The 23,777-nt window shown below is 39.5% G+C and overlaps 1 protein-coding gene across 3 annotated transcripts; it reads left to right on the top strand.

The window, feature by feature from the left end:
- The first annotated feature begins 3,667 nt into the window (after positions 1-3,667).
- Positions 3,668-23,645, top strand: peb (pebbled). 3 transcript variants are annotated; one of them, XM_066300966.1, is made up of 4 exons: positions 3,668-3,853; positions 13,417-13,494; positions 16,941-20,268; positions 21,243-23,645. In XM_066300966.1, exons 2-4 carry the CDS (start codon positions 13,428-13,430, stop codon positions 22,417-22,419), a joined length of 4,572 nt encoding a protein of 1,523 aa, XP_066157063.1. In that variant the 5' UTR covers positions 3,668-3,853; positions 13,417-13,427; the 3' UTR covers positions 22,420-23,645. The 3 variants fall into 3 exon arrangements, with proteins under 3 accessions (XP_066157063.1, XP_066157054.1, XP_066157071.1); XM_066300957.1 differs by having other exon boundaries at positions 13,414-13,494; XM_066300974.1 differs by lacking the exon at positions 13,417-13,494.
- The last annotated feature ends 132 nt before the right edge of the window (positions 23,646-23,777 follow it).

The following is a 23,777-nucleotide window of genomic DNA, read 5'->3' as shown; positions in this document are numbered from 1 at the left end:
AACAATGTTCCTTATAGGAGGACTCAAGGAAGGTAAATCATAAGTTGCGCGCAGTCTTACGTGAACAATCAGGCCTTAAACGAGTACTTAAGACTAAACTGTTCACAGAAATATTTATAACGGCACATTTTTGCGAGTGCTAATATCTCGGAGTTTCCTTACCCGATTTTTATTCACAAAAAATATGTTCAGTGTAATTCTTACAAAATTTATTTTTCTTTGTATTTGTCCTCTTCTGATCTATCTATATTGTGACTATATCTGCGAGCTATGATGACACTTTTACTGAATGTTGCTTTTTTACCTTATTGAGAAATCGATACATTAAGAATCGTTTTATTAGCAAATTGTTACTTCGATCTTGAACGTCTTTATTTAGCAGCATTTTAATTAGAGAATAACTACGTGTTTCTCACCTACGTACATGTATACTCTACCTGACACTTGGGTAATAACACTTAAAAAAAAAATGAAAATCCTGCTGCTCAGCCTGAGTATGAATTTAAATCTGTCTGTTTTAAATGAAGGACTGCTCGGTTAACCTCCGAATTGTCTCTCAGACGGTTACGTAACTCATGTTGTTCAACCTTTTCAATTTTTTTCAGTTAAAAATTGCTTTATCATTAACTTGTCATGCATCATCGAATTCAAAAAATAACTTTCTGTCAAAAAATGTAGAAAAGGAACCATGAAGTTCTATTTGGAATTCTGAAGGTTGCACCTGAAGCAGAAGTTGAGCTAAAAAAAGTCAACTTTGACGTTACCTTGGTAGTCTGAAAAATATCATTTTATTTGATATTGAATTGATCAAAAGCAGTTTACGAATGACCCAGTTACAGCTTCGCCCGTTTTTTTTTGGGACACCCTGTGTATTTTTACGCCTCTGGTCGTGCTAGGATTGACACAAATAATCAATTCAAAGGCGTACGTTCGTACCACCATCTTTAGTCAACCCGTATGCGCTTCTATTGTTAACTTTGACGCGTTGATCTAGACCATAAAAGACATGTATATTATATCCCTGTCTTTGTTATTGGAATATTACGTTCTCTTACACAACGTAGGTACGTACGTGCCACCTAATTCGATACATACTCAAAAATACAAATTACAAACTAGAAGCGTAAAAACTAAAAAAAATCTAATAAACAAACCTATTATGGAACTAAATACGCAATATTGTCTAATTATACTTGAAGGAGCAATTTCCAAAATGCGTTGATCTACATGTAAACCAATTTCCTGCAAGAACAATTATTAGCAGTACCGAGTACTGGACGTGCAAGGTGCACTTCCCATAAATTCTCGACAGGCCCCGCGTTTGTGTAACAAACATCTTGAAAGTAAAATTGTTTTCGAGACATCATTACCAGCAGCCAATTATCTAAATTGTCGAATTAGTCTCGCAAGAGCCATTATGTTTTATCTTGGGCTCAAGTCACAATGCCAACATTTCATGTCTCTGGCCATTGTTACGTGATCGCGAAACTTCCTACAAATAGTCCCTCTATCAAACCTTCATTTACAAACGATTAAAGTGGTAGAGGAACAAGAAAAACCAGGCTTGGACACACCTAATAAACACGTCGTAAGGCCCTTTAGGATACAATGGGGACAAGACAAAAATGGTCAACGGTCATTCGGGACGGTCAAAGATTGCCGACCTCGTCCATTTGTTTATCAAGGAGGCTTGACTTCCATGGTCGATTTGCCTGCTCAGGCTTGTGACCACCGGTCATACCGGAATATAAATGATTTATTAGGGATACCAGGGATACCTACCGGGTTCTCTAAAGGGATTTTACCCATGTATTTTTACCCTACACAACAAGTCACCTTCTCATCCTTGTTTTGCTCTTTGCTTGCCCACCTAGCTTGCTAACCCCGAACTATGACATTAACAGATTTCTAAAAGTTCAAAGAAAATAAGAAAATTGAGGAATAAAACGCATTTTTATTTCTCCAAGTTCTCTAATTCCGACGATATTTACGGCGTAACGACTCAGAGTTAGAGAGCTATGGCTCAGGAAATTTGCAAAGAACGTAAGCTTAATCATTTTAGGTTCATACTGATGCGGACGAGGCATCGTTATAATAAGCTTTATGTTCTTATGTTTAGGTTTATCTTACACTCTAATATTGCGAGGCAGTCACTCAGAAAATTAAGAGATAGTAACAAATCTGATTCTCTAATGTTACAAGTTTGTATTCTTGCTCGCTAAACACAAATTAGGAAACAGATTGATGACTTTCCCTAATTTTCTGGCAAAATTAGATGGTTTAGCATCAGAAAGCGATGCCTCAGAAAATTTAGAGAGGAACACTAGTGGACCAAATAATTTATAGAAACATACGTCAATTCAATCGATCTTAACTTTCCGTCTCGATAGAAAATGTTTTATTAAAAAGGCAATAAAATAAGTTGTATTCTTAATATTAGTGTTTCATTCATGTTCTGACCGGCTCTGAATTCGCCGGCTGTAACTCAGAAATTTACGAAATAATAATAAATCTGATTCCCGAAAACTAGAGCGTCCTCAATTTTTCTGATAAAATTTATTCCTTGTTTTAAAACCTCGGAATTGCAGAGTCGTGGCTGAAAACATTTGGAGAAAAATATAAGTTTATCAGATAATTTTGAGAAAAATACACCTGTACGTTTAATCTTTACCCCTAGATTAACAGAGCAGATATTTAGAGCCAATAAAAATCGTTTCATTCTCTAATTTTTAACATCAACTCTTAAACTAATTGACTCAGAATTCGTGGGATGCGACGAAAAAATTTACAAAAAATACCCAGTTTACTTTTTTGAGAATTATGTAGATATTAGAGATGAAGGACTAGCTAACTATAGCACGCTTGGACTTGTTACATTTACATCCCTCCTCAATGTAAGAAGATTAACTGGTAAGAACTAGATGAAGAGAAAGTGAGAGAAGAAAAGAGAGACGCGCTATGAGAGGTTTCCTTTTTGTGAGTGGAAAGATAATTTGGAATATTCTAAGCTGGTCACGCTCAGAAAATTTTATAAAATGTGAGAATAAAACATAAGGCGGGGGGAAACAGGGTTAGATCATATTTAGGATTCAAGGGAGGTTTGTTGAAAACCTCTGCCACTTTCCTATTACATCTAATTTAATCGTAAAAATATTTCAAACCAAAATATTTTTAAAGCGCCTCTCACGCATGACAAACTAAACTGTCAAGATCACCCTTGTCAGATTCTGGCATATTTCTCTCAGTGGCGTAGTGTTTTTAAATTAAGATTATGATTTTTTCCCTATCAAACCGGGGCTTGTTTCTATTTCCCTGAAACTGGTACCTGTCGGTCAATCTACAAGGCAACCGAAACAGACAAACCCGTGCCGAAAAAAACTAGTCGATACACAAACAAAAATCCTCCTATATCATCAACCTTATCCTATAAACAGCGGATAAGAAACTCGTTCGATTATCTATTACCCGACCCCGACCGCACCACTGCCCGAACCCTCTCTGTCTTTCTCCCACCCGCCCTTACCTTCGCTACATCCTCGTCGCGCACCTGCACTCACCTGCCTCCCCCCACGATCTCCCCCGACCAATCACAGGAGAGAATCGCCCGGTTGACGTCTCGAGACTCGATCTCCCGAGCTGACTCTGTATACAGCGTGTCACTTCTTGCGAGAGAACTGAGACAGTCACTTGTTTTCCTGCGAGAGGTTTCATTGGGCCGATCGGTGATTGTCTTTTCTTTTGTTCAGTGACGTGTGGCGCCCGCGACTTGATTTGTCGTTTGTGCTTCGAGATTGTTTTTCTCACCGATGTGTTCCGCGGAGAAGACTATGGATTATAGTTTTTGTGATTTAAGGTAGGTGATGGTTGTGGTTTAAGTTAAGACTGTTTATGACAGAAGATGATTTGGTTACATGTGTCTTGCGTGCTTTATAATCTATTTTGATGTATAGCGCAGTAGCATCTCTATTCTCATGTTAAAGAATTTGACTTGGAAAAAAGAGAAGACATATTTAACTTCATAATAAGATGTTAGCTATCTCAAAATTGATTAGAGGTGGAAAAAAAGAGGAATTTCTTGGGGTGGATAAAGCGCGCTCTTTTCTATGCCCGTCAGTTTTAAACTCTATATTTTTAGAGAATATATTCACAATAGTTATTTTAATTTAAATATCTAGTTTTAGAGAAAAATAAGAAGGTTGGGTAAGCGTCGAATGAGCGGAATATGTATATCTCAAAAATTACTAAACATAAAGCTGCCATAACCCCTTAATTGCGTCAGCTAGTCAATAGATCGCGCTCTTTTTCATTGCACCCTATAATCTCGTCTCTAGTTTAAATGTCGATGGTTTTGGTAATAGAGAAAAACTCTAGATTGATATCGTGATCAGTTTAGCCGGACATCTAGAAAATAGAAGTAGGAGAAATGTAATATTTTGGGTAGGTCGATAAAACGCGGTCTTCTCAATATCTTCTCTAATCGCATATAAAATATCCATAGATTTTCAGTAATAGAGGAATATTTCTGAAAATGATAGGTGAGAGGTGAATATCTTGCACATCGCATTTGCGACAGTGTATGACTCACGCTCAACTCTATTATATTCTTTAATCTCGTCTCGTTGTAAAATAAATTTTTTCCAGGTATTTTCTCTAAACTCATGTCGATACAGTGTCGTCGATAGATTCCGAGGAATAGAGAATAAAAATGTTTTTTTTAGAGTTCAATAAGCGACGCATCTCGAAAACTACTCCTCATGATATAAATTGGGAGATCCAACTCACTTCTATTATTTCCCCTTTTTTTTTGAGAGTTGAGTGTCTTGAGATTTTTTAGTTTTTTGTTAAATATATTGAAAAATAAACGAAAAAGAGATGTGGTAGTAAAGCAGTTAATTAAGAGTGGTGGTCTCCATTTTCTTCGGTTTCATCTTTATTAAAAAGAGCCTTAAATATTAATTGGACAATGTTTTATCTTAGGGAAGAAGATTTTATCGAAAATGTCATTATCTGCAATAAGAGTTGCATGGAAATTATCTTTCAATATCTCAAAATTCACAAATGATTGAGATGACACGTTATATCATCGATACAGTTACATATGTTGATATGTAATCCACACAAAAATCTTGATTTGATTTTTTCAAGTTTACAGGATTATCTTTGATTATCTAAAAAAATGCATGAGATGCAGAATTCGAATTATAGGTTCGGCGATAAATCATCATTAGCTCTAAATATTGCATTTGCTTCAGTATTCCACAACACATATCCATAAGTTTCTTTAGAAAATCAAGTTTTTTTTAAGAGTTTCAAAATCTCTAAAAGATTTGTGTGAATATCTCCAAAACCAGAAGAAATAGAGATGTCACATTTACCTTTGTAAACGAGGAAAATTCCTTCGAAGGAAGTATCACTGAACATCTCGAGCACTACAAACAATAGAGATGTTCTTTTTAATAAATTTGTCGAAAAGTCATCTGCATTATTAACCCTGTCACCACATCCCCAGCGAGAATGTCGATAATTATAAGCAAACCCGAACGAGATTCTTTGAGAATTCTTATTATATCTCTCAGAAAGGACCTGAGGTAGAGATGCTGCCTCTACATTCTTGGAATATTTCTTACGTCCTCACACATCTTCCTCAATAATATCCCGCAAACGGCTAGATATAAGGGCGTGGTTTACCTTAAACCAAACACAATATTGGCAAATGCGCTTCTAAGAACCCTAAGCACATTTCCGGCAAATCAACATCGCCAACCCCATTAATTCCACAAAAATATTTTCTCAACCCCATTTTCCGAATAATGAACCGTGAGGGACGAGGGGGTGGACGTAAAGCAAACACCTTCGCGGGGCTTTGTGGCAAATCCAATCTACGTGATGAATGGGGGCTCTTTTGATGAGATGATGCCCCGTACAAACAGAGCGGTTGGTACAGATTGTTACCTATTGACTTTCGACACAAAGATACCGTAGGGGATGAAAGGGCAGACCATGCGAAAAAGAGCATCTGATCGGGGCCAATTACGGCGCCCTAACAATGAGATCGTTTCGGGCTCGATTAGGTATCCGGGAAATTGTCTGATTAATCCCCGTGACTTGACAAGTTATGTTCGTCTGATTTTATTCTATTTTCCAACCCCCCGTCGAATAAAATAAAATCAAAATATCATCTAAACTCAGCTCATCGTCAATTTTATTCGAAATTATTCTAAAAATACGGACTCGCGAACGATGCCATGAGGTTGATGTTGAAGATTATCTTGCAAGGTACAGTTCTAGAACGTTCAAGACTATTTTAGAAGATTTGAGTAACTCGATGTGCAATACACCTTGGTTTCAAGTGAAATTTTCGTTGGTTCTGAGAAGTTTTAAATGTATTATTACGCAAACGCAAAATTATAGAATTGGTCAGGAAACGGTTACCCTTGAGTAAAAGTTACTACATACAGTTCAGCCGGATATGGAAGAACCAGCTCTAAGTTGTCTTATAGGAGCCGCTAGCAATTTGGCAAGTTTTGAATTTAATAAAATAATCTAGAATGTTCAATAAAGTTCATGGTCAATATAAAATTTTTCCAGGAAGGTCCGATTTTCTCTCTCAGACCTAAGATATTCTACGAATTTCGAACTTTGAAATACGACATACTATCCCTGAGACCTGGGTGGGGTGTCGCTACGGGGACATCAACAATACAAGATACTAAACTCTACCAAAAAGAAAATCTTTTTGACCTTAAAATTTTGCCTATTTTTAAATCCCCTATACAGCGTGTCTCAGGCTTCCGGGTTGCCATAAGGATCTTGGAACTTGGTAAAAGATGCAGTCAGGTGAATGTTGTGTGATTACCTCAATTGATGGACGTTTTCAGATGAAGGAAGCTCCTAGTGGTTCCTAAGACAAAGTAGTTTTTACTATACTCTGTGTAAAACGTACAGAATGTAAAAGAACTACATAATTTTTTTGTATCTTTACATTTTTATATCTCGGTAACGAAGCGTTTGCTGACTAGCTGCAAACGCTGCCCATCTTTCTTCTCTTCTTTACTCACCTTGTAGATGTGGGTGCATTAACTTCAGATGACCAAACGTACCATAGATTTATCACAGTGTTACAATCGTTTATTAGCGGTTTCATAATTGATCTGCGATTACAGATAAGTCATTTTCTTAGAATCGATTTTTTCACTGAATGATAAGTGCATCGCTACGAATGTTTGCTTTGAGATTTGGACTAGAAATACGTGCATGAAGTAAAGTGTTTTCATTATTTCGACGATTTATGCTACATTAACTTCTACACCGTTGAGTCTCATATAACATCGGGAAAAATTCACAGATTCCAAGTCTGTTAACGCACCCCTCCAAAACTACCCTTAATCACCCTAACGGATTGACTGACACCGGTGTTTACGTCCTAATTACCATGGTAACCGCCATCAACCCTCCGGGGGTGATGGTGAGTGATTGTTGGGTCGTTACCGTCCATCTAGGCGTGTAAGTGCGAATTACCAAAATGATTATTGAGTTGGGGGAGGGGTATAAAAAAACAATTGGAATTTTTTTACTACACTTGTACTGAATTAAAAAATAATAAAATAAATATGTATTGAATAATCTTCACTTCATCATCTTTACTATGATTTTAAAGGTGGATGCAAATCGATAAGGACTATCTTAAAAGGGGAATTCCCTGCACTAGAACATGTCTTACGCAAACACTTGTTGAAGATTGTATTCCAAGAATGGTTATATACAAATAAGACTTTAAAAGATCATGTGCATTGTAGCAAAGTTGAGCTTGCCAAGGTAGTAGTATTGCATGAAAACTACTTATTAAAAATAGGTGAGTAGAAAAGTATAAATAAAGAAACCACAGCTATATATGTTAAAATCATTTGAGTCATTTTCTAATTAAGTTAGCAGTTAAAAATCCGATTCTTACACTTTGATTCAACTCATTTATTACGCTTTAAATCGGCCTTGGTATGTATTAATCAAAGCCTATAAGTAAAAGAGCGTCAGCCTCAGAACTTGAAGGGTCTTTACATGTGATTTTAATAGTCTCATTGCGTACGTCGTCTCTAGAGTGTTTTGAGATAAAAATTTTTTTTTACTAGACCCTGATATAGCCTTTTATCATATTTTCAATAATTCTTAAAATGTCACGGTAGAACTTTTACATAGCAGAGCTACAGACTCAGAACTGGAAGCGTTTTTACGCGTGATTTTTGAAGCGTCTCACTGAGAACGTCGCCTCTCGAGTTTTTGAGATTTTAAATCATTTTTACTAAACCTTCGTGTAGCTCGCCTATTATACTTGAAATCAGTCTTAACGTGTCTTGGCAGAAACTTATAAATAAAGCCCCTAAAAGAGCTTCTTGAGATCTTAGGTTTAATTCGGTATTTTGAAAGGGTCAGATTTAGGGCGAAGTTTCTCACGTTCATTCGCATAAAAAAGAAACTTTTTTACCTATTCGCGAGGCCCATATTCTCGATTTAAAATCGTCGAAAGTGTGCATAGAAAAAAAGTTGTAGATGACGGTGCTGCAGCCCAAGAAATAAAAAAAAATCTTAGTCACACTGGAAATTGAAGATTTGGGGATTAGTTTTTAATTTTGTTGGACATTTTCGACATTTTTCTTTGCATTGTCGTGGAGCTATTTTCGTCTACAGAAGACACAATTTTGTTTTACTGCTTTTACCGTAAAAAATTGTCTAATGTAAGTCTTAAATTGGCCAACAAAATCTGTCCGAAATTTCCCCCAGAACCACCAAAAGACTACATTAACTTGGCATTATCTTAACTGACATCCTATCGCCTACCTGAAACCGTTTAATTTGAACTTCGGCTTTAGGTTTGGAATCATCGTCTTTGGTCGCAAATTTGAATATCGCATGTTAATGCTCATCCGGAATTCAGAAACGTTTCAATAATTAATCAGTTTGGTATGGCATTTTAGTTAGACATTTGGCCACCGAACTCTGGCTAAGGAGTGTTTTCGATGTTTGTCGAAAGACTGAATCGAAGGTTTGCAAAGGGCGTCATTATTTTGTCAAGAAAGTTGGTTTACAAGGTCGGAAGCCTTACATAGATCAAACAGTCGTTGATTCTCATACTTTCCTGTGAAGGAAGTTTGCATATCTCCTTTTCAGGGCCCTAGCCATAGAATCCAAGTGTCAATAAGCCCAATACATTTTTTTCAGGGAATCCCCATTGAACTTGAGTAGATAATCGAATTTGGAGAGCAACTAAGCCTGATGCATGGCATCTTAGTCAAGCGTATCTTATCGCGTGCAAGGGCAAATATTTACGCACACATCTCGTATTTACTCAATAAAAAAATACCTGAATTTGGATTCTGGGACGGAGGGTTGCAGGGGATTTTATTGACTTATGGTACCGTAAATACTGCTTATAACCAGGCTTTTTTAATGGATCTTATCGTGCACCTGACAAGGACACTCGAGGTGCTGCTACAGGGCTGAACTCGCGGACCCCAAATCAGGGGAAACAAAGACCCCAAAGTTCGATTGGCCGAGGCGCTGCATAGACGCCACTGAAGTGTCTGTATGTGATCTGTCACCATGGCGACCCAGGCACAAATCCTGCAGATCAATACTGCGGCAGGCTGGCAACATTGGGCGCCACTGCTGACGCCATCTTGGCTCCTGCTCTCAGGAGATGGGCCAGACCGGACGTGCCACTCCCACGTTCGGCCAGTGGCACCCACTCTCTTTTGTAAATAAATTTCGCCGTGTCGTTTTAATCGCGCAAAATAGACACATTTTGCAGTAACAAGTAGTAGAAAAAAGTAGGACTCGTTGTATGAAATTCAAAATGCCCACAAGAGCACAATCTGATCAATTCCAACACTCCGTTGTGACGTCAAAATGGGTCACTGTCACTTAAATCAGATAGTATTTGGTTACATTAATCGTCAATCATCTTTCAATAATTACTAAACTGTACTGGAAACATCCAACAAACTGTCATTTTATACCTGTCACTTTGTTGTCACATTAGCCAATTAAATGCGTCAAAAGGCGTGCCTTGATGGCAACGTGACCAATCACCATACTGCCTGCTGTCAAAATGGCTTATGTTAAGTTTATTGGTTTATGAATTGTCTGGACCCCTGATTGTTACACTTTAAGTCGCCATTTAGCAAGCAGTAATTGGTAGAAAATTGACAACGGTGCACTTAACTTGAACTTATCGTTAAGAGCAAACCACAACCTTGACCAAGCCAAACCTAAAAGAGAGTTGATAATGCTGCACGTTCAATATTTTCCAATAGCAGATGTCATGAAAATCCTTTTCATTTAAAAATCATTGAGGATTGTGAGGTCACAGAAAGCCTTCTGTCGAAATCTTGTTTTATGTCTTTCAAAATACAATGAAAATACGTCGTGAGGTTTCTTAAGCTATCCTTTGAGCAAATCCAATCTTTTACTCAACTTAAGTAAAATGCTTCTGAGCCATCCCATATTGACCTCTAAACGTATTCAAATTTGAATTGCACGATTATGTAACTTTTTTGAGTTGTCCGAAAAATCCTCTGATATTGATTTGATTTTGCAAATATCAGAATTCTCAATGCATCGTAGCTTTTAGAAGCAATCCATTCTGAAGAACAAAAAATTCTGAGCAGATCATGAAGTCGACTAGACGCTTGTGCAATTTTGCATATTAGGAGTTGTCGAATTTTCCATATAAAAACACCTATCCACGCCCCTGGAAATCCATAACCGATCCCTCCACCCCTTCGCCAGCTCAGGTGGAACGCTAACAGGATTTCTCCTGCAGGACAGCGCACGAAACTCGATATTCGCTTCCTTTCCCCTGAAAAGGGAGAATAATCTTATTTGAAGGGATCAAGCTCTGTTAGCATTACTTTTTTATTCATTTTTCCCTAAGAAGCTCTAATCATTGAAGATCCCAATTCAAATTTAATCCCAAACAAGAAGACACGTATAGCAGCACAAAACGTAACAACCGGGGATTAACACCTGCCCCGTCTGGCGCGTGCTTCGACAGTTGGTAATCTCTTCTCAGGGGCCCCTTTTTTTCATCTTTTTCCGAAGATAAAAGTCATGTTTTTATAGCGAGAAGGGGACCGGTTTCGCCGCATTACATAAGGCGCGTGGACGTCAATCATCGTTATTAATTTAAGCTATTGTAAAACGAGAAAGTCGATTTGGTGTGCCCATCTCTACAAAGAGTTCGTTGAGATCTGTTTGTTCGTATGTATGTGAATGAGGAGCAATTAACTGTTGGAGCAAGAGTGACTTCTCCTCGAAGTAGATGTTGATGTTTTCACTCCCTTTATAGAGAGGAACTGGATAATTCCGATTTTCCCGCAAGGAAATGTAGAGAGACAAACCAGACCTATTGAAAGTACAGCAATCTAACCTCAAATAGGATATAAATATATTTCCATTTTCTCGTATATGGGATTACTAGAGCTGTGGCAACTAGAGCGATTAGCTAACTTATCGATTAGTAGGTTTTACACACACTGATAGCGGTATCATCCTCATAGCTCAAAGCTTTCTCATATGCTCCACAACCTCGTTATTTGATGTTAAATCAAGGTGAAAAAGTCGTCCTAGATCCATATTCCTCGGGCATGAATTTCTGCTATTATACCTAATGTTTCTTGTTTCGTTCTACCTTGTTATTATATAAACAATCCGTCGGTTTGGTATATAAGTATGTACATACGAAAACGGAGGTGAATTGTTGTGTTATCTACGCTTTCTTGGTTCGGAGATGAAAACGCTGGTGCTGTTCATTAGACCGAAAACATGCTCGTTTAGAAAATATGGCTTTTGTTTCGCTGAAAGGTAATTGATTTTACCGAGACATGCGAGAAATACTCGAGAGCCAGTTTAGATTGAAGCATGTGAAACTTTTTCTTTATTTGCTTTTTGTTGCATCTCTGGAGATTCAAACAAAACATGTAAGTGTATTTTAAATAGCGGCGCCATCTGCGAGTTGTCATTTGCATTATTTGTCTCGACATAAGATCCTGACAAGTTAGACATTGACATAGAAGACAAATTTAAACAGACTTAATCTTCTTTTTATATCTCAAGAAACATAAATTCGTCCAAAATTTAAACAGAAAGCAACTTTCAAAGCCAGAGCCAAACAAGGACTTTTGGTTATGCCTCGGTAGTTTAAGGTAGATCAGTTAAATTGACAAAATAAACTGTCCTATGTCTAAGAGAGATTTTTGAGCAAACGTTTGCATGAGAAGTACTTGACTGAAGGACAATATGTAGCGACGTTTATAGAACATGCAGTGGTAGCTGAATTTTTTCCTGGGAACTATTTGTTTTAGTGTTTGACAAGTATGAGTCTTCGCAGTGATCGAGTATCTCGAATTTGTGGGACAAAATCAGTTATTTTAATGCAATAAGGTCATTGATTTCAAATTAAAACCACTTTGACTGATGTTAAGTTTAAGCCCTTCCTGGTCCGAAATTAACGATCATCCTCCACGACCAAGCAGCTCATTATCCCGACCATTAGCCAGATGAATGTTACAGTTGACGTAATACGGTAACGAAGTAAATACCCGCCTGCAGTAGATTTAAATAAAATTGTCTGTCAGATAGAGATAGAGGGCATATGTTGGCTTCACCTGCCCCGACCAAACACCTGCTTTGGCGTGTGCAACGGTTGTTGTAATATCTGGACCCCTTTTGTGGTTTTCGAGATAAAAACGGGCTAAAAAGGGGGCCTTCGGCCTTTGGGGTTTGAACTCTGATAAAAACTGGTTTCGCCGTAAATTGAGAAGAGAGAGAGTTTTTTTTTCTGAGAAGCAGGAATTGAATCGAAGCAAGGAAGAGATAAGGCAGGGAAACAATGGCCCTGCCTGCAGACATAAATACAAATAAAAAGAGCGAACACAGATCTTCCATTTAAACGACATTACTGTTTATATTTTCGCGGCAAGTAATTCGAGATTTATCTTGTAAACACCGGCCATACCTTGGACGATGCACGTCTGACCATGGACGGACGTTTGTTTTCCATATCAAATTGCCTCTAATCGATACATTACACGTGCGTTGCGCAATTAGACATGGTGGACATCCCAATTTTGCTCCCTGTCTTTGGTAGATTACAGGTATTTGTGTCGAAATGTGTTACAATATAATGTTAATTGCCCGCACTTAATAAATAGGTGTTGTTTTTCCATGCAGAGACAAAATCTAAAGCATCATCAATACGCGGTTTCCTCTGTCGCAATAAGCAAACGCAACGTTTACCAGCGAATCACTTTTCTGCGAACACAATATCGATCAGCATATTATGAAGCTTGTAATAATAATATTACACTCTAAAATAGTCAATTATTCAAGCAATATTAACGAGATTGTTCTTTTGTTTAGTAGATAAAGCAGCCATGCAAGGGGTGGTTTTCACCATGCCAGAGAATCCTCAACAAGGCTCGCCTCCTCCCAACACCATAGGTACGTAAACCTCTCACCAAAAAGCTTCTAAAAATGTCTGGAACTGTGTATTATTGATGGGAACCAGTTCTCTTGACCAAATGGCGAAGGCAAGACAGTCGTCCAAAAACGTTCTAGGGCATATTAATATTATTGTTATCAATCGAATTATTAGGAAATAATGTTCTTGAAGTAATCGCGAACACTAAGTATCAAAATCTGATTTTATTCCCAAAAACAGGGGGCAAAGAAGTCTGGTTTTACACGAGAGAAAAATAACCACTCTAAAGCACGAAAGAGCCTTCTACGTTGCTGAAGTTTAGAGTGAACATTCGTCTACATCTCGCGTATTATCATTGAAGTTGGTGGCTTGACTAATAAAGGAACAGTGGCGTAGAAGATTCAGTTTTCTTGGGACGGGAAGTTACTCTTTGCAATCACCAAAAAAGGGGAAAAATTTGAAAGTGGTCTTAAGGAAAAATAATGGCGAATTCCGAAGTGAGGAATCGTATGTATTTGGCTATAAAAAGTAAAATTTTCAACTTGATTGATTATGGAACAGTGTCGTAGGAGATTCGCATTTAATGAGGCTAGAAAGCACACTACCGAGTCGCTGAAAGAAGGGAACATTTTGAAGGCAATCTTTAACCAAAAGAATATTAAAATTTAAGGTGTTTCCGGCATTCTCTTTCCCCTCTTTCCGGCGGACGTCCTTCCAATTTAAAATTATATAAAAAGACTTTGTGGACAATATGACGAATGCGCGCAATTCGTTAACAGCGGCGCCGCAGACGTTTCTGAACAAAGTGGATCCCAAACGTTGACGAGTTTCCCGACTATCTCGCGGTATTATACGTATGTTGATGTGATATCGGAGATTCCTAAGACAAATTAATTCCACACACGTCCTCATAATTCCCCCGAATTTGCCATAAAGCAATAATTTTCCGGTAAAGGTAATGGTACAAAATAATCGGAAACAATGTATCGACCCATTGAGACCCGCATTCGTAGAAATCTCTCTCGATTTGTAATTGGTAACACGGATGGGCCGCACTCCGGATAAAGCAACGCCACGGATTTTCGATGTACCTGACTTGAAACCGACATCGACAAATAAAAAGTTTCTTTGTCGCCATACGGTATTGGTAAACAGATGACAAACGCTCGTTGACTTGACCCAATTCATCACGCCGCTTATTGTTTTTAGAGGTCTTGTGTAATTTTTTTATTTGGAAAATCACTCGTCTACGTGAGCCCCCTTTTAAAACCGCGCCGATAGCCATCTTCTCGCAAGGTCTCAGAGTCGAGGCTAGAACTGCGCATGACCAAATCGCTGGCGCCATCTTTGAGCCTCCCAGCTCAACGCTCGGTGACTCTCAAGAGATGGCGCTAACGAGAAAAGTATGAGGAGAAGCCTTCGACGAATTCTTTCACACCCAAGAAAACACCACATGCATAAACACACACAAGTTGGTTTTCCGAACGGAACGGAAAGCCCCAGACTGATTAAAATGGACCACAATGAGATACGTCATGCTTGAAAAACCACATACAGGTTTAGCTTCCTCCCAGATAAGGCCGATGATGTTGTGCTCCCTGCCTTTTCAGATTGTTTTAATCTTGGGGAGATAAGCGACGTGTTTTTGCCCGTTGAGGTACCAGAAATCAGTCGGATATGACGGGAAAGGTCAACAGTCTTACTGAAAATACGGAGAAGTCGATGGGCCGATTGTTTGCTCAGGTCGTTCTTCTTAGGAGATAATTATTGCCTATTTGTGCATTAATTTAAGTTTTCTCAGTGTTTGGAACTCGAAACGAACTAAAGCAGATCGTTTCCAAATCTTGGTAGTGAAGGACCGTCAGAGTAGTTGAAACCAGAGAAAACGGTGCGACATCGATATCTATTCACCAACTCTGGGTAGCTCTCAATTGATCCCATTTTTTCGATATAATCAATATTGCACTTTGCTTGAACCTGTCGTTAGCAACGAAAATAGGTGATAACTTCTAGAGAGAAAAAAAGATCTGTACCAAAATAGATTATTTCAAAGTCGCTTTATACTTTTGCGATTTCGATACTTATGATGATAGTGAAACTGTTGATACGTTTTAGAAACTCGAAAATCAATAAAATAGCGATAAAAGGTTTCTAGCTCTAAGATGAATTATTATAGCAATTAAAGCTTACGCAAGAATCACGCTATCGATAATCGATCATCATCACTAGGTTTAACTCAATAAACGCAATTTTCTCGCAAAGATAAAAACAATATATTGTAGCCATCTCTACGTAACTAATTTCATCCTATTTGTTTTAAATAGATTTTTCAAAGAGAAAATTTCAATTGCAAATCCCGTAAAAATATAACCATCACTAGATAAATATTTTTCTCTCCTTTGTCTGTTGGGGAATTTAAATGTTCGATCATTCCTGTAATCGCCTCTTAAGATCATCGTCGTCAATCCCAGAAATAAAAACTCGATTATATTAGAATTTTCACGAAGAAAAATTTAACACCATATATGAGTCGACCTTTGTAAAAATCATCAAAAAAAGTCTGGAAATTGACATTCTCTAATCTTCTCTGGACAAATAAAGATTTTCCTATTTGTCTGATAAGGTCTTTCGATTTTTCAAACCACTCTTAAACCAGATGCGACAAGGGCTGTAGCCCAGAATCGATGTTGGTTGGTGTAGATTCTTGCATGTATACTGTATCACTAGGAATCCTCAAGAGGAGTGTTTGTTTGTACTTTGCTTTTCAAGTAGAGTATCCGACACACGTTAATCAATTTTGATTATCTTAGGTATTTAAGTGTTTAAAAATCGATACGTTGTGACTATCTCTAAAGAATAAAAAATTTTCCCATCTGCTCTTTGGGCAGTATTGATTTCAATCTTGAAGCGATTAAGAACGAAGCTTTCCATCGATAATGTCTGTTATCGATTCTTTAGGGTATAATCATGAATCCCTAAAATCTCGTGTTTGTATTAACGTGAAGTAGGGTGGCAAAATTAGCTCTCCGAGAAGCGTTTGGCAATCGAACCATTGCAACCTAATTACACAACAGATTGTTTCTCATTTGTCTGTCTCAGGTCGCTCTTAGAGCAATTAGAACTATTTCATCTCCTCGACAATATCAACCGTAAAGCATTGTTAAGAGCGTCGTTATCAACGTCCAAAAGTAACATTTTAGCGGTTTTAGAAAATTTTAGTCGCCCTAATTAATCGAAACCAGGAATAATTCTATTAATCCATTAGTAAGCCTTTGTTGCTGCTATCAGTACAAACCACAGATTAATCAATATTTATGGAAAAAAACTGGACTAAAGTTGAATAATCTTTGCTCAGTCAGGTGATACGGTGATGAATCTGGGATTGTCTTTAAGTAAACTATTCGGTGATAAATTGACGTCTCCTTGTTGCCAAGTGCGCTGTCTTAATTTCGCTCCTTCGTTGCAGTTACCAATATGGAAGAATCTCTCGACGGCAACCCGGTAGCAGCGACCAAGGATCAAATCAGCAATAGAAGCGACTCGGGCATCTTTTCAGCGACAGCCAACAGCTCTCTGGAGCACGACAGCGACAACCGCAGCGACTGCAGCTCCCCTGAGCGCAAATACATCTGCTCCATCTGCAACAAGATGTTGTCCTCCCAACATAACTTCACCCTGCACATCCGTTCGCACCACAACGAAAATGAAGACCAAAACATCAACGATAATAAAGGGTTCACTTGCAAGATTTGCCGCAAAGTCTTGAGCTCCAGTTCGAGTCTGGATCGTCACGTTCTCGTCCATAGTGGAGAAAGACCATTCCAGTGCAAATATTGTAGAGACACCTTCACAACGAATGGAAATATGCATCGACATATGCGCACCCACTCAAACAAAGGAGAGAACTATGAGTCTGATGGGAGTACTGATAGTGGCAGTGCTAAGAGTATTGAATTCAATAACAACAAGGTGGACTCGAAGCTACCTAACAAGAGGAAGCATGAGGACGATGTCCAGGAGGGCAACAAGAGGCCTGCTACCGAGAGTAGGTTCAAGTGCCCGGTGTGTGAGAGATCTGACTTCAACTCCATTGAGATCTTGCGCGGACACCTTGAAGACAACCATCCGGAGCACCCGGCCAAGTGCAACTTGTGCAACCAAGTCTTCCTCAACAACAAGCTGTTAGTTGCTCACAAAGAGAGCCAACACAATGCTCCTTCGAAGCAGTCGCTCACGGGCTTTGAGGACCTCACTTTTATGGACTTCTCCAGCAAGAAATTCCCGTTTATCGCTAGAAGCGAGTGCGAGCGGAATTTGCACAAACCCGCTGGAGATCTGAAGTTCCAGTGTCGCAGATGCTCCACAGCTTTTCCTTGCTCAAACTCCCTGGAAATACATGAGAAGCCTTGTCTCGAGAGTCCGGCTTTTGCTCCGAGCCTTTTTAAGGGGAATGGAATTTCTGAAGATGAGATCAGGAGAGCCGAGTTTTTCTCTCGACTGAATCTTCAAGACAACTCCCCGGAGAAGAAACTTCCAATGCCGATGCCTCCCTTTAAGCTCAAGGAGCAGCTGTCCAAAGTCTTGGATACTAGAGATTTGGCAGACATTCCATCGATTCTTTCAAATATTCAATTCCCGAAAGGCCAGGAATTGAGATTAGCCCCACCAAAACCTTTAAGTGAAGCTGAACACTCCCTGAAGCAGCAGCATGAAAACGAGGAAGAATCTCAAGACTCCTTCGCGATAGAGTTCAGGAAAATGAAGCTTCGCGGGGAGTTTCCCTGTCGACTCTGCAATGCGGTATTCCCCAACTTGCGGGCCCTCAAGGGGCATAATAGAGCACACCTCAGCGGCAATACCAACGGCACATACTATTGTAACATGTGCCCGCACTCCTCAATCGATAAGGCTGCCCTCATTCGCCATATGAGGACTCATAATGGGGACCGACCCTATGAATGCTCGCTGTGTAACTACGCCTTCACCACCAAGGCAAACTGCGAGAGGCACTTGAGGAACCGTCACTCCAAAATCACTAGAGAGGATGTGAAGAAATCCATCATTTACCACCCCTCTGAGGATCCAACTAATGACGAACTCAATAAGCTGACAATGAGAGATGATGGGAAAAAGCACAGCTTCAGCTCTTCCGGAGACTCCAAGCAGGATTACAGCCCTGAGAAAGTGCATTGCTCAACACCAAAAATAACTCCGAAGTTGAATTTGCGAGAGACTGAAGTCACCTTTCCTCCTCCGGCTTTAGTCCCCGATTTGAAATCCTCGAAATTGTTCCCGAACTTAGACTTCTTGCACCATAGTGAAAAAATGAAAGGCCTGAATGAGCACAACAGATTCCTTACTCCTCCTTTCTTCCCGCATCAGCAATTCAAACTCCAACATCCAACAGAGGCGCAAAGCAAAATTCATGTAAAACCGTTCGAGGAGTTGAAGGATAACAGCAGCTCTTTCGGTCAGTCTGATGATGAATACTATGACGAAGAAGAGGAAGAGGATCCTCCAATGGAGGAAGCTTTGGATTTGAGCAAAAAAAAGATGGATGAGGATCTTAAGAAATTTGAAGAGCCTCAGGACTTGTCCAAAAAGTCTCGAAGCACTAGTCCAGTGCCGGAGCAGCCCACTATGAACGAAATGTTAGCTCATGAACTGCTGAAAGCGCCTGCTAAACTCGATCATGCAGCTGCATTGTACGCTACTCAGCTGGCGCAGCTCTATAGGAACGGCTTTCCTGGATGGCCGGGCTTCCCGGTGAACCCCCTCATCTTCCAGGCTTTACCTGCCTTGCAGCACACCCCGCAAGACCTGAAAGAGAGGATGCAGAGAATGTGCGGCGGCTCCATGATCACCGAGGAGTTTAAGAACTACATGATGCCTCATCCGCCTTTAACTCAACCGCAGTATCAGCCCATGGATGGCCCTTCTGCCTTCAAAATCAACTCCGAAACAAGCCCTCCTCCGAGGGAATTCACCCCATTACAACCGAAATCAGTAGAAGAGTCCGAAGATCCCAAACCTCTGACCGTACACTGCGACTTTAATGGAGAAACAAAAATGCAGTCGCACAGTCCGATGAACCAATTCAAAGCAGATCTTATGCAATCACCAAACTCAGTCAAAATGGTGATTAAAAATGGGGTATTGATGCCGAAGCAGAAACAACGCAGATATAGAACTGAAAGGCCATTCACTTGCGAGCATTGCTCAGCAAAATTCACACTTAGATCCAATATGGAGCGTCATATCAAACAACAACACCCTCAGTTCTGGTCGCAAAGGCAACGAGGAGCTTTAAGCCAGCCTGGACGTAAACCTCAAGGCCTCTTAATGAAGCCTAATTACTGCGAGGGCCCTTATGATATTCCAAAATTTAACTATGAAGAAGCCAAAGGGCACATGAATATGAATGAGAAACTCCGAATAGCGCTGCTATCGCAGCTGTCGAGGCCGAACCACTTCAACCGGGAAATTAAAAGAGAAGACGATGAAGATTGTGCTTTGGTAATTGACGAGAATGATAAGTGTGAGGAGGTGAATGCAGAGGATGATGGTGAGGAGGAATATCAGCAAAAAGATTTTGTGCGCACTGCCAAGAGTGAGGAAGATTTGGTACCAGTCTCGAGGTTGTTGGTGAATGCTTCACAGCAGCAATTCAAAGAATTTTTCAAGAGGGATGGAGAGGAGGCGGAAGTGGGTATGGTCAGTGAGGAGGACGAGGAGGGGCTCGTGGCCAGTGGCAGTACCAGCGAGGGGAATATCTCTGGAACGGATGAAAATAGGTAAGAAGATTTTATGATTTAAAACGTGGATAAGTTCTATCATAGAGCATTTAAAGTAGTTAATTCGGGTTATTTTATCATTTAAAATTAGGTTAACATGGAACTGATAGTGCTACGATTTAATGAAGAATTATACGCCCATTATGAGTGCACCCAGTGTGGGTGCACAAGATTATCATACAGGGTATTTCAGAACTATGGGAACAAACTTCTAAGGATTATTCAGTGTGACAATAAAAGACATCTGAGTATAAGAACCCGTGTCGGTAAATGTCTCCCTATGGCACTACGGCCTTATCATGTTTTAAGACAGTCATATGCGGAAATGTGTTTAATGTGTCTTAGTACGTTTTATTTCCATTTGTCTGTACAAAATAGCAGTATAGTACTCATTCAAAATGTTGTCCTTAAACTTAATTAGGCCTGTTTAAATGACATATGTACATGATTTCCGCAGCCTTGGCGAAAAATTGGATATTCGTTTTGAACGAATTCAAAAGTTGCAAGTGATTCGTACAATCAGGCTTTGCCCTGTACCCATTGAAGTTTCAGAAACCAGGGACTTCATATGTCCGCACAAAAATAAATCTAACAGTGTTAGATCAAGTGTCCTAGGGGGCCACGGAACAAGACCACCTCTACTAACTCGATATTGTCAAAACTGGTGAAGTTCAATAACGACAGATTAAACAATTGCTGTAGTCCTATTTTGTACAAATAAATTAAAATAAAAGGTACTAAAACTCGATAAAATATATTTTTACACATAACTGTTTTAAAGCATCATAGGGCCGTAGTGTCTTAGGGAGACATTTGCGGACACTAGTTTCTATACTCAGATGTCTTCTATTGTTGCACTGAACAATCCCTAAAAATTTAATCGCATGATTCTGAAACACCATGTATATTTTCACTGCTTACCTTCTCTCTTTCTCATATTGCGCAATCTCTCACCGTCTTTTCACTTATTTCAGATCCGAATCCGAAGCCGTCAACAGCTCCTCGACTCCGGTGAAAAAGAAATCGGCCTACTCTCTGGCCCCTAACCGCGTGAGCTGTCCCTATTGCAGCCGCAAGTTCCCATGGACCTCTTCCCTCCGCAGACACATTCTAACCCATACCGGCCAGAAACCATTCAAATGCAGCCACTGCCCTCTACTCTTCACCACCAAATCCAACTGCGACCGCCATTTACTGCGGAAACACGGCAGTGCCGCCACTACCATCGTGACAGGAGAAGCTGCCGCCAACAACAATATGAACTACTTGATGAGGAATGTGCCGGAGAGGCCTTTTAAGTGCTCGACATGCCCCAGTAGCACTTTCTCCACTTACTCCAACTTGAAGAAGCACATGAGCTGCAAGCACGCTACCAACGCTCAAGGGGACGACATTAAAGCTCAAGGTTATGAGGCTGGGAGCTCCGAGGACGAGAAAGTGAACCAGCCGGATGCGAAAAACGACTGGGAGAGTCAAATTGCTTATAGTAAGTTTGCGGCTGTCGCCAATCCTTTGGAAGGACAGCAAAGCCAAGGTGTGGCTAACTCGGATTTGCCCTTCAAGTGTCATTTGTGCGAGAGCTCGTTCGCGGAACGCACTCAAGCTTTGGAGCATATCAGAGACAAACATGCTTCGGAGTATGATTTGTTAATGTCGAAGAACGCCTTTGACGCTAACGCTACTACTCCGGACGAAGCTTCACATCACGACGAGGAGGATAGCGATATCCGGGGCAAATTCCCGGATTATTCCAATCGAAAGGTGATTTGCGCTTGGTGCATGCGCCGTTTTTGGTCGGCCGAAGACCTGCGCAGGCACATGCGCACTCATACCGGCGAGCGTCCGTTCAGCTGTGACATCTGTCGCAGACGATTTACTCTGAAGCACAGCATGCTACGCCACAGGAAGAAGCACGCCCTGACCAGTTTTGAGCACAGCGATGAAGACGGAAATTGCGGGGGAAACGGGGAAGAAAAACACACCGAACGCGCATCTGCAGATGAGAGTGATGCTCAGGACGGTGGGGGAGACTTGATTAGCAACCTTCTAGGATTGGGCGATCGCTCTATTGTGGACAAGGCCCTGGAGGCCCCCGCGGGTGATGTGGCCAAGTTACTAGGAGTGCGCAACGGGGCCAACAGCAAGGAATGAGGTGTTAAGAATGTTAAGTTAATGGTGCGTTTTAATTAATATTGTAAAATTCTCTAGTCAGGTCATTCCAACGAATCTTTTGCAAATAAGTCTTTAAGTGGGTGAGTAGAAGCTAGTTTTCACTAGGTTAGGAAATGTTTAGCGTTTAATTATTTATAGTTTCTTGTACATACCATTGAGAAATGATACGGTCTAGGTATACCAAAAAAAATCTTTAACAGGCTCTCATGCGCGTCTTTGACGGTGTGTTAGCTGATGTACCATACTGTTTGCCTTATATAACTTTATAGTGTCCTGAAGCGATGCCTTACAGCCTTCTAAAGCTATCTTTGACATATCAGAAGCAATAAAGTATTTATTTAATAGTTTTATTAGTGTCTCTAGAGGGAGTTGTTGTGTAGGGGAGTGTACATTTATACAGGATTATCGGTCAGTTTTTGTACTATATCTTAATGACTCTTTTATAGTTGCTATATAGGATTAGTGAGTGAAACCAAAAGTTAGTTGTTTAGGGATCCCGCAAAATAAAATCAAAAAAGTTATTACTATATGAAACGTGTATTTTGTTGAAATTTTTTATATTTTTTTATTTACAATAATTCTTTCTATCTTTGTTAACTAAAAGTAATTTCACTGTTTCTATTTATATAACATAATTTTTAGGGTTAAGTACAAGTGGTTTTTACAATATACGCTTCAAGCAAACGAAACTTATTATCGGCTTTAAAGCTGTTTAAAACTAATCGTCTATTTCGTAGGATTAATTAAATTTGTAAGGTAAATAGGTAGACCGCCACACCCATTTTCGTTCCCTTCGCACGTTTACTCAAACAATTTGTATTGGATTTTTCACATGTTCACACCGCGTGTCTTATAAAAGCTTCTGGTGTAAATCTTCCCGCCTCCTAAAGGGGGCCGAGGCCGAGATTTAACCATAAGAATGCTACAAATTTAGCTATTCATAAGCAATGAGTGATTATACTACTATATTATTATATAACTTAAAAAGTTAGTTTTTAAGACATTTTAGGCTTAAAAGTATTACTCCGTAATAGTTCGCGATTTCTCTGTTGAATGTATGCCATATTTAGGAAGTTATTGGTAAAGAAAAGTAGCCAGGATTCATGTTTTTTTTTTCGTCAAGACGCATCGTGATGTGTTTTCTCAGCGGTTGTTTATTTCTTATTTGAATAGTAATGAATAAATAAATGAATATTTAGACTTAATTTTTTTCTTTTATTTGTGCTACAAATTTGGTTGGTACTTTATCATTCTGAGTTGAGTAATTTTCAAAAACGTCAAAAATTTAAAAAATGAAAAACAAATCAAGGTCTATTTCGAATTTTGAGATTAATGAG

This window comes from Euwallacea fornicatus, chromosome 2 (genome assembly GCF_040115645.1).
Source record: "Euwallacea fornicatus isolate EFF26 chromosome 2, ASM4011564v1, whole genome shotgun sequence".
In the NCBI taxonomy this organism is placed as follows: domain Eukaryota; kingdom Metazoa; phylum Arthropoda; class Insecta; order Coleoptera; family Curculionidae; genus Euwallacea; species Euwallacea fornicatus.
Note: the sequence above shows the minus strand (reverse complement) of the source record. Positions and strands in the feature narration are given on the sequence as shown.

Excerpts from the sequence above, each read along its gene's own strand:
- peb (XM_066300966.1), top strand. The coding sequence starts at position 13,428 with ATGCAAGGGGTGGTTTTCACCATGCCAGAGAATCCTCAACAAGGCTCG. Across the intron at positions 13,495-16,940 it reads GCCTCCTCCCAACACCATAG|TTACCAATATGGAAGAATCT; the intron begins GTACGTAAACCT and ends CCTTCGTTGCAG. Across the intron at positions 20,269-21,242 it reads TCTGGAACGGATGAAAATAG|ATCCGAATCCGAAGCCGTCA; the intron begins GTAAGAAGATTT and ends CACTTATTTCAG.